The 11,742-nt window shown below is 31.6% G+C and overlaps 1 protein-coding gene across 13 annotated transcripts in view; it reads right to left on the reverse strand.

Annotated features, from left to right (window-relative positions):
* Positions 1–11,742, reverse strand: part of LOC123718427 (protein phosphatase 1 regulatory subunit 12A-like) — a 28,814-nt gene that overhangs the window by 15,771 nt on the left and 1,301 nt on the right. For 8 of the 13 annotated variants that reach the window (XM_045674892.1, XM_045674891.1, XM_045674895.1 and 5 more), the window contains exons 2-10: positions 5,931–6,061; positions 4,857–4,975; positions 4,606–4,754; positions 3,444–3,599; positions 2,226–2,388; positions 1,937–2,101; positions 1,153–1,225; positions 544–696; positions 212–313 (exon numbers count right to left, since the gene is read on the reverse strand). In XM_045674892.1, the coding sequence (XP_045530848.1) occupies positions 212–313; positions 544–696; positions 1,153–1,225; positions 1,937–2,101; positions 2,226–2,388; positions 3,444–3,599; positions 4,606–4,754; positions 4,857–4,975; positions 5,931–6,061 (1,211 nt within the window). Of the gene's footprint in view, positions 1–16; positions 65–211; positions 314–543; positions 697–1,152; positions 1,226–1,936; positions 2,102–2,225; positions 2,389–3,443; positions 3,600–4,605; positions 4,755–4,856; positions 4,976–5,930; positions 6,062–11,742 lie in introns of all 13 variants that reach the window. The other 5 variants (XM_045674897.1, XM_045674900.1, XM_045674893.1 and 2 more) reach the window with 4 other exon arrangements.

The following is an 11,742-nucleotide window of genomic DNA, read 5'->3' on the forward strand; positions in this document are numbered from 1 at the left end:
ACTATCATATTCTCACCGATGTCTATAAGTCAGGACCCTTCTAATACACCATTTTCCGGGGTGTCTGTTCAAAGTTTAAAAATACATTCAAATAATGGGTTTTGATATTTGCAAACTCTTAGTTGTTGCAGTGAACAAACAGTACAATTTAACTAGGCACTATTAAATCAATCAAATGTATATTCGGGTTAAAAATAGTTTACATATATACCTTCTAACAGTCGTCCGAGTTGTTGTGTTATTTGTAACTGTACTAGACGACGTAGTTGGTACAGTCAAAGCATTGGTATCCGTTTCCTTTTTGTCGTTTACCCTGAAGACAAAAATTAAATTTTAAAATCATACAATTTTTGCCAAAATAACATATTTCACATTTTATTAATAAAAATAAAACATAACAAGCCATAAATAATGCACATGAAGTTAACAATGAAAAATAATAAATGCAATAGATTTTAGATTTAGCCCAAGCACTGCAGCCTTTCACTGTATAATTAATGTATAGAAAATTAACTGCTAAGGAAGCAAAATAAGCCGCGGCACCTTGTCTGGCTGACGTCATTAGTAGCATTGTTAATCTCTTTATTCTTTTTCCCCAGCTCGAGTGCTGCTAGCGCGGTCTGAGGCACCGGTGGTATCGAAGGACACGATGTCGCCTTTATACGCGCGGTCACTTCACGGTAGCGTTGATAGAAACTGTTCACACAGACACACCATGCTTTTATCTTCCAAATTCTAAATCGACTCTAGAGTGCATGCTCCTCGATTTGAAGCCCTAACTTTACAACCACCACATACAATTATAACAGTCGATTTCAAACTAAAACGCTGATATACTGTACTAAAAATCTTCGTAGCCAACTCTAGAAATCGTTTTACAAAATGAAGACAGCGAATGTGATTTACGATGTCACTGATATGTACAAGTGAATGGTGTAACTATTGTCGAATGAAATCTAAAGACCTGACAGTTATTTGATAGCGACAAGAAACAGATTGATAGCTGAACCACTTAATAGAAATTTGTACAAAGGACAAACATTGAACAATATGCTTATGAATTATAATGAAGAATTGATTGCATGCCAATAAAAAGTCGAGGTACGAATAATCAGCAAATTAAAAAAGAAAACTAATCCAAATTATACTTACGCCTCAACGCTATGAGTTCTTCGCAGAATAACTGGATCTGTATCAACATTGTTATTTGTTGGTTTATTTTCACCTGTAACAGAGAAATGCAACATTAATAATTATAAAACTGGAACATTCAATAAAAATTCAACGCTACATGAATAATTGAAACATAAAAATACAGGACATAATCATACACCGACTGAATTATGAGCTTCTAAAAACTGTTTGCTACCAGTCTATTTTGAAGCCAATGTAAAATATAACCAAAATCATTGAAATAAATTTAAAAATCTATAAATTATTACTGCAGTATGTTGCAGTGCCTATATAACGAATTGAAACTTATTTTACTGTTCGATATGTTACTGAATAAAGCATGTTTATGAATTACATATAATTTGAAAAACTAATTTTGCTAGAATTCATACATTATTGATATAATCCTACTGAGCAACTGTCAACTTAGAAAAAATTAACAAAACAAAACATTTATTTCACAGAGACAGAACTTTGGAAATATGAATATAAGTATGTACACAAAAGTTTAACCTTTGGAGAGGGAGATGAGCTGTTCAATTGTTTATTTAAAATGGCGAACATGAGGCGCACCCTCTAGACCAAACAATTAAAGAGACAGAACAAATACTTAAATCTCCACTGGCTCCAAGTAATTTAGTAAGTTAGTTAGTTATTTAGAATGCTTTATTTATTGTGATTACAAATACAAATTAAAATTATGAGACTACCTTACTCGGGGGTTTAATTTATTTATATCCATTTGAGTGTTAGATGCACTTACGTGTATTCTCCTGAAGCCTGCTCCTGAATGAAGCCGATCGGCGCCAAGATGGCGGCTCATCGGGTATCACAATCTCAGAATTCTCCGTAGGATCCGGCGAAGGCGGTCGTGCTTTAGGAGGCTTCCCTTCGATCTTAGTAATTATCTCGGAGCTCGGTGGTTTATCTGCCCCATGATATGAGTTATGCACCAATTACACAAATGAACTTCAGCAATTCATTAGTAGAACTGGGCGGATGCAATGTTATAATGAGCTTGTTATTGACTAAATAGAAATTTGTATACTGACCGTTAACAATATCCGAATTATGTATTTGGATTTCAACGGATTTCACGTCATGTTTCTGTGGTGTGCGTTTGACGTTATTATTAACGCGATGCGGCGCTTTTTGCGCTGCCTCTTTCAGCCAGGCTGATATACTTGGGTCGACTAGGTCTAAGCATGTTTGTCCCTGTAATCAAATTGGAAATAATTAATTACTTACAAAATTATTGTTGAATTTAAAATATAATCAATAGCTGGATCGAGTGATTATTATAAGTTAAAATATATATATATTACAAAAATATAGACATACAGTCAAAACCGTTTACGACGACATCGTTTAGAACAACATACTGATTTTATTGACCAAAATCAAAGGTCCCGACTGAATTCTATTGTATTAGATACTTAACAACGTTTTACGACCAAATATTAATAGTTTGATCTCGTTATAACAGACTTTGACTACTTTAATATCTATTGTATTCATTAAAGTCATTATGACACGTGACAAGACATTCTTCACTAAATAAGGGTTATAATATAATAGACCACCAGTTCTGTCAGTCCGGGCTCATGATTTGTGAAACTCAAAAGTTTATTTAGGAGTACTAATAAATAAACTGACACAGTACAACTATTTTCTTATCGAGTGAGCTTCCAATAAAGCAAATTTTTATTAAATCACCTTCACAATATTCGATCTTTCGTCTTAATTCAGTTTAAATGTGTTTAATCTTACGGTACGACGTTGCACTGTTGTTTATACTTTATATTCCGGAAGGAGTAATATGAACCATATATGTATTTTAAAATCAATGTGTCATAATAAAAACAAATAACTATAGTATTTGCATAGTAAAAATTCATAAAATTTTTAACATTATTAGCTTATTTAATAAAAACCGTTATTTTTTTCTTTATATCCACTTACAAATAAAATCAATGGCGCTGCAACCTTTTTTTTTAGATCTGGGCCTCAGATTACTGTATCTGTTTCATGATCGTTTGTGAATTGAATACGCAAGTGGGTGGGTGAGCCTTCTGTGTCTGACACACACCGTCAACTTTTTGGGTCTAAGGCAAGTCGGTATCCTTCACCATTATTGAGCTAATGTTAAATGCGCACATAGAAAGAAAATCCATTGGTTCACAGCCGGGGATCGAACCTACGACCTCAGGGATGGGAGTCGCACACTGAAGCCACTAGGCCAACACTGCTCCTATCCACTTAAACCTTACCGAATAATTCTTGATGTTAGGATCAGCCCCGAATTTAAATAATATAGCAGCAGCTTCTTTCTGGCCCCAAAGAGCAGCCGCGTGTAAGGGTGTATATCCTTCGAAATCTACACTATCTGGATCTACGTTACAGTCCTCTAATAACGTCTTTGCCACCTAAAAATAGAATTTAATTTTGCATCAAGCTTGCGGTCACATTTTACCAAAAAAATATGTTTCAATGGTTATGTTTCAATTAGAGTTATAATGGACAATTTTACAAAATCTTATTGCTTAAAAATTTAACTACCCAAAGAAGACCATTACATTACCAGTTACCAGTTGCATTATATTTCTTTTTGTAGTGAAACTTCTTTATCGGCATTGGAAAAAAAATACCGTCACATTTTTCAGTTACGCGCCATCTTTTTCTTATCCCTACCGCGGTTGATTTGAAGCCATTAATAACAAAAATATATAATAACGATAACAATTATTGTAATAATTCTATAACAATTAATTAAATTCTGTAATAATCTTAGTAAGGTAAAATGAAATAAATGTATTATTTGTATTCATGTCTATGATAATAAAAGCCTTTTGTTAAAGTTTATCCAATTTAACTTTATTTAACCAATAATTAAATAAAGAAGTTTCACTCCTTACGTTACGTTACTTTGAAATGGGACATAAGAAAATAAAACTATGTAAACCTTAATATTGACAAATAATGTTAGAAAAGAGTTTACGATGCGACCACCAAAGGTTGTCAATTTATCGATTGAAACAATGACTTTTCCCACGGTAATAATCAATGCTGTAGCCTCGTCCGTCATAAAACGTGTTATTTTCATCATTTTAACTACAAAAACATTGATTGTGAATAAATCTACAAATATTTTCGTGGCATATCATTTGTGAAATATTAAGTGAAATTAGCTTTCGATATATCGATTTTAACAACGACCTAGATATTAGTTTACACATTGAAGGTAAGTTTAATTTATGAAGAAATTATTAAAGCCGTGTTTCAAAAGCGGAAAGCTTTTGAAAGTTTAGACATTGATATAGAATATAGGGTTTAGTATTTTAAGTGCTTTTGAAATACTCATTTAGAATATTCTTTCGATTTGTTCCACTGAATTTTCCGTTAAAAAGCTGTTATTAATAATAACATATTTACATCAATATAGCCCTTTGCAGCAGCGACGTGTAAAGGTGTTCCTCCAGTTTTAGGGTCTCGGACATCTGAGTACCCATTTGCTGCCCAGTTCTTCGAATCGTTGCTAAGTTTAATAACTTCCGCGCTGCGTGATTTTTCGCAATCAACGCCTGGAATTTCAAAGTTCACATAAACCTCAATAAATTATCATAAATATATACTAAAATTATTCTATTATACTAATTATTCAGCTAAATTACTGATGCTCCTACCTTTTTCATCAATAGCAGTCTGTAGAAGCTTCTCCATTTCATCACTTTCAGCGATGTCAATAGCCAACTCTCCGTCATAATTAACAGCTGCCACATCAGCGCCATTCTCCAAAAGATGCCTGTAAACAACACTTCATTATTTTATTTGAGAAACAAATAAGAGTACATGATTTCTACACTAATATTATTTTGGAAATTATTGACAATAGAGCGTAGTGATGTACTAAATCTGTATAGAAGACAACAATATGTACAAAAACTCTGCAATACCATGTCTAATAAATTAAAATTTTAAAAGACATTCACAAACTACACAGGCTATATCAAATAATTTTACTAAACTGACATAGTTTACTCTTTATATTATAGAGACAAGGTCACTTATTATTAAGAACGTCTTATCCTCATTGGACAAAAAATAGTATAGAATATTTGAATTTTCAAAATAATTCTATAATTATACCGTGTTTTTTGTAAAAAAAAATATATTTAAAAATGATTCTCTTAAATTGGCATTAAGGCTACCAGAGTTTTTTGTAATAATAATAGCTGGAGTAATAGTATAATTGAACAGTAAAAAATGACGGATCCACGTACAGCAACAACTGAAAGGAGGTTCTTTTGCGATGAAACTACGTTTCATTCTTACAAAAAATTCCGTAACCACGTCGAATTAACTCAAAGTTTACATTTTATTTCGTACAGCAAGCCATGTACGTATTTAAAGTGATGATACTGCAACTTAACTTTAATTACCTGCATCCCCACTTTAAGACAATAGCTCTCCAAAGCTTCCGTTTTGCTCATATGCTTATAAAAATGCACAAACTTTATTTTTTAAGTATCCAATTAGCTTTCAATACTAATTAATTCATGTCAACACCGCAGAGAACAGTGTTACATTTGTATTTGTAAACAATAGAAACCACCAATGTTAATTCAGAGAATTTTACACATTGGTGGCTGGGTGTAACATATTTAGTTCATATAACAAATATACTAAGCACTTAGCACCGTTGGTATGAGTAACATAAAATTTTACAAAACTAAAGGACGAGTGATAAAGAATTTAACCTTGCAATACTAGCGAAGCCACAAGAAGCTGTAGCATGTAACGGGGTCCAGCCCTCATTATCGCCACGATTGACATCTGCTCCATGTTCAACTAAAAACTGTACCATGTCGAAGTTGTCGTCGATGCATGCCTGAAAAACAGATTGTTAACATGTAACAAACACACACAAAATTTATTTTACATCTACAGAAAGTAGGTTAACAAAGTATATAAGTTTGACAAATAAAGCTAAGCTGTCACTTTAAGAGGAAGTTGCGCTCAGCTATTGCTCCGTCATTACCAAGTGGATATAATGGGGAGCCGACTAACAGCGAAACATGGCATTATATAGGTCGCTAGGCTTCTAAATAATTCGCTCTGGTGATTCTCAGTGGCACTCAATATAATTTACATTAAAATTATATACTCTTTCCTTTTTAATATGTCAGTTGCGTTAATTTAGACTGTTTAACTAAATTGTTTTAAATAAAACATTGTGAGCAACCGAGCGTAACATAATAATCGGAAGTGAAAATCATCTTCAATAATCATTCCACAATAAATTATGCATTGGTCTCGTGCAAGTCTCAGTTGAATGAGTAATAGAATGTCGACGACAGTAATTAATAAGCTATTAAACACAACCTACACAAATTTTCTAACTATTGTCGCTTTAAAAATTTTATACTATTTTAAATACAAATTGTATCAAACTCTAGCTGCCTCCGTGAACTTCGTTTGGCCTTAGTATGATTTTTACTTAGATTCCTTTTTAGTAGTACCATACAACCATATGTAACATTTTGCTATGCTACGCATGAGAGTTCGATCGCTTTTCCGTATTGAAAACCTAAAAGTACTTAATTAAACTAAACTTTTCAATTTGATTTGTATATTTTTCAAATTTACGATCCATAAAAACCTTCTTTAGGGTTTAAGGAATAAATTAAAAAAAAACAATACTTGAATTGGTCCAGTCGTTTCGAGTTTTGCGCTTAGCAACAGTTTCATCTTTGTTTATATATATATAGTTCACTTATACACAAATATTTTAATCGCTTAGCTTAACATAATATTCTCGAAAGTTCGCAAACATGTTATAGATGTATGAAAAAGTAACCAATCTTTCGCTATGCATTTATAAAATGACTTTTTCTTCAAATAACAATATTACACTAAAGAGTTCTGTATATCTCAATGGTGCTGCTGGATGATCGTTGGGCAACGTTTCGAAATATCAGAAGGGTCTCGGCCAAAGTGATCTTAACTCAGCAAACTATTTTGGGTTAAACTACAGGCACTGCATACATAAATAAAAGCGCACAGCTTACACAATTAAATTTAATTATCACAAGTACTATAAGGCATGCGTTTCCGAATGTGATTAGAAAATGAATTCCAAGTGAAACCTACTTGTTTCAGTTCAAGCTGGTTAGATCCAATTTCAAAACAAGCTCAAAAATTTTAGCCTATAACTTTTTATAATCTAAAAATCCATAATTTTCGAACGCATAGACACTGTTAATTTTGTCTAACAAGGCGATTGTGTTCGAAATAGAGCCAACATGTTCAAGGGCAGATAAGGATTGGCAAGTACCCAGAGTAACATGTCAATAGCTTTTGCCACTTGTGCTATTCCTTTACATTGCTTTCATATAAAACATTTTTTTTTTAATTATAGATATCATTTTACTGTACTAGAATAAATAATAATAGGATTATGTAACGAGTTCATTACACGGTGAGCAAACGCTAAATATGTACAGTAAATGTTCGCTGTCATTCCCATCCTGGTGAGACAAAACTCTTTGCTCATTAAATTAGGATAAACAATCCCTCCACTTAACAATATTACTTCATTAATTTAGGCCTAATTAAAAGACGTAATTTATATTACATCATTTAATAATAGCATGGTTGACTAATACGAGGGTGTAAAAGACAATATTACTTTGTATATTTATATGTATATACACCAAAGAAGCTTCTACACATAGTTTTCAATAATATTACAAAGGTTGATTGGATGTTCATAATAATAATTACGAATAATATGTCTTACAAATAGGTATAACAGTTAAATTTTGGGTTTTTTAATTCGATAAATATACTCTCAATGTTATTTATAATTTTGTCTGTAAAACTACACAAAAATAAAATATTGTAACAATAACTAAAAAATATTTGAAACTACGGATGAAAGATAAATTGTAAAACTGTAACGTTCTCTTGGTAACAGCTAGTGATACGTATTATATTGACAAATAAACATTCGCCTATATTTATTAAACCACCCATTTCTTGCCAAGTAACAGCCGGAATCGCTGTCAGTCAGCTCCGTTTCTACGTCTACAATTAACACTAAAATAAAACATTCAAGCCGCGTGTGCAGCCTATGACGTAATTAATATCAAGGAGTCTCTCACTGCTGTATTGACGTGGCTGTATTTCCACCTTCATTTTTAATTTTGTGTGCCGCCAGGTCAGCAGTAAATAATTACTCAACTAAATATTAAGGTCACTCAATAACAGCACCTAATTTCTAAGTTCATTCAACAAAATTAGGATTACGTGCTAAATTGTTCATTTGTATAGCATCGATTCGCAATTTCGATAAATTAATGTAATTACCAATGCCATAATTTAATACCTACTTGAAAGTGTTAATACTAACTATATTTCATTCAATACACTGATTAAAAAAGCTAAAATTTAACTTAGCTGTTATTTAACGAAAACGGGAGCAACATAAATAATAAAAAGTTCACGATGTCATCGACCTAAATTTCTATACCTATCCAATGAGTATCGCGTACTATTAATACTATTATAAAACAACTTGCGCTGCGCGCCGAACACAAAACGCATCCGCGATCACGCGCTGCCAAAATAATAATTAAATATAAATAATAATTGTGAAAAGAAACTCCTAATTTCAAGAAGTCTTAAATCTTCGTCTTAAAACTACAACATACGAAAACCTTTTTCAATTGCGCGTTCTATTTTTAGTTTTTTGAATTAATGATAAGTATCTATGGGTGTGAAGACTCATATTTATATATTGTGTAATGATGGCAACATAAAGCTTGTGTTTTAGAATTTGTACAGATTATAACAGACGATGACCTATATCAATTCGCGACATGCCGCAGAAAGTCAGAGATTTCAAGCACGCACACGTTTATTTACATTATAAATATTACTGTGTAACATTTGTGTACGACACGCTTGCTGGCTATTTGTTTCTGAAAGCCAGACAGACAGCGCTAGCCTGATCGGCATCCAACCATAATTATAATTCTGATGACGCAATAAGTAATTGACATACTATCCCGTCTTAACTCTGCATTGCTAGAGTTTTAGGTTGAATCGATAAAGCGCCATGCATTAGAATGATTACCTAATAATAATAAATGTTGGCTAAAATCAACCTATACATTAAAAATCCCTACCCGTCTTTAAATAAGAGGACTATTAACATTCCAGACACGGTCACAAACCTAAAATAGAATATAATTTATAAGATTCAATAAAATGTATTATTACCTAGCTAGATTAAATAAACAAAGAATACTTTATGCGCGTCTATGTAAATAAGAGATACTGCGCGTCGCTTTCTTAGGCTAAATTCCAAATAATAATTGATTGTATTTAAGATTTAAATAATTATTGAGCACAATGCAATTCATCGCTTTCTAGACGAATAAAACATACAAAAACTAAATTTAGATGGGACAATATCATTCTAGACAAGCGAACTAGATTCTTAAAACATATCTTTCGATATATACGTGACGTAGATTTATTTATACTGTAGGTATTGTATGTTTACAATAAGTCGATACTATTACACAATTAAATGTGTTTTTAATAAATATATAATACAATTTTAAATCTAACTGTGTCTGAAATGAACGTACATAAATTTAAGTATATTTTTTTTAATTTATTACAGTCAATTCAAACTGAGATGTAAAGCAACTAAAAGACGCTGTGTGCAGCCAATGTATTTTAGCATTAATGCAGCTAAGTACATGGAAGATAAGTTTTACTTTCGGATATGCTGGCTTGGTATTGGTTATGCAACTCGGTTTACTAAAATATCGTATTCAAATGCGTCACACAACGTGAGCAATGGAAGCTATGTACAGGGTTATTTATAAAAAATGAGCCTTTGAAATATTTGAAAATTGTTTAAAAAAACTACAAGTTTTTCATAAGTATAACGATTTAAATGAACGTTGTTAGAAATTTTTTTACATTAAATATTATTTAAGCATTCATTATACATTCGATAGTTTAAAAACTCAACGGAAATTACTTTTTTTTTTTCAAAACGAGCCCACGTGCTTCCTAACACACTAAATTATAAAATAAAAAGGAATTGCCCCTATAAAAATAAACAATATTAGGTAGTTGGTGGAAAGATAGGAATTCTGCTATTGTACTAGTCGGTAGTATATAGGATCATGAAATAGATAATAGAGAAATCTCCTACGAACTGCGATATCAATTATATTTAGAAACGGTGATCTAAACGTCGATGTATCCAATACGGTTTATTCCCCCATGACAGTTAAAAAGTACGAACAGTAGTAGACGCTGTCAGATTCTAAATCTGGCCCAGTGACGTTTAGTGGTCGGGAGAAACAATCGAAAGTTATTCCAACTGCTAAACCAAACTCACGTGAGAAGCAATGCCGCATTCTAGGGCTATAAAAAAACGGAAGTAATAATTAATTACAAATAAGTTTATATTATTATTTGCGATGTTGATTATTGATTTAAAACAAAGGAATACCTGTTTTAAAACGGAACAAATTTTACCTAAAAACCCTCAGTCACGTATTTGTCATAGAAAAAATAAAGATAAAAACTTAGTTAACACATATGTTATACTGCAACAAATATAATTTATTACACAGATGTAATTACACTTTTGTAATTGCATTATGCAAAATCTACTTGCAACTAAAGATTTCTTTAAAATTTTAATATCTAAGATTCCTGAAGGTCAACAAAAGTTGGGACAGGTTACTAACTTGTCTGTTGAGGTTGTGAAGCTTCTCCACTTCACAAACATGATTTTAAACACTATGAGGTCTAACCCATTTGGGCTTGTTCAGTTTTGTTACAAAATGAATGAATAATGTTTAAGAATATAACTTTATTAGGGTTATTAGCACATAATCTTCTGTACTTAAGTGTAAAAAAATGAAGTTATTATTAGGCAAAATTAACTTACAATCATAAAAACACAATATGCATGGTTCAAACCAATTCAGCAAATAATTTTTCAATTTACAAATATTAGTGTATAAAAATATAATCTTTAAAAGTTAATTTCCACTTAATGGAATTTATAAATGGTAAAAGATACATTTTAAATAAATATTTCTCTCATTTTAAAATTCTGCAAATAAATTCTTTTACAGAGTTAAAGGGACTGAAAGGTTACATGTTTATAAATAATTGAAGGAAGTATTTCAGTTTTTATTTGGGTAGTCAAAACATTACCCTTTATTAGTATTTGTATTATCTCCTTACATAAAAACCCAATTTAAGGCTCTAAAACTTGAACCTTTAGATACTTTTTAATAAACAATGTGTACCAGTTGTAAAGTATTACTTGGTGTTCTAGTGGCGGTGCTACAATAAGTGTTAGTATTTTTTTGGTTTTGTGTTTGTCATACTAAATCTTAAAAGATGAGTTTATAAAAGGGACCAACATTTAAAGAATTATATTATTAACCATCTCTAAAAAATGATCAGTATGTGTTATTTTAGAAATGATTTTCAAAAACATGTACAACAAGGTTAGGTTTCAGATTT

Source organism: Pieris brassicae, chromosome Z (assembly GCF_905147105.1).
Source record: "Pieris brassicae chromosome Z, ilPieBrab1.1, whole genome shotgun sequence".
Lineage (NCBI taxonomy): Eukaryota > Metazoa > Arthropoda > Insecta > Lepidoptera > Pieridae > Pieris > Pieris brassicae.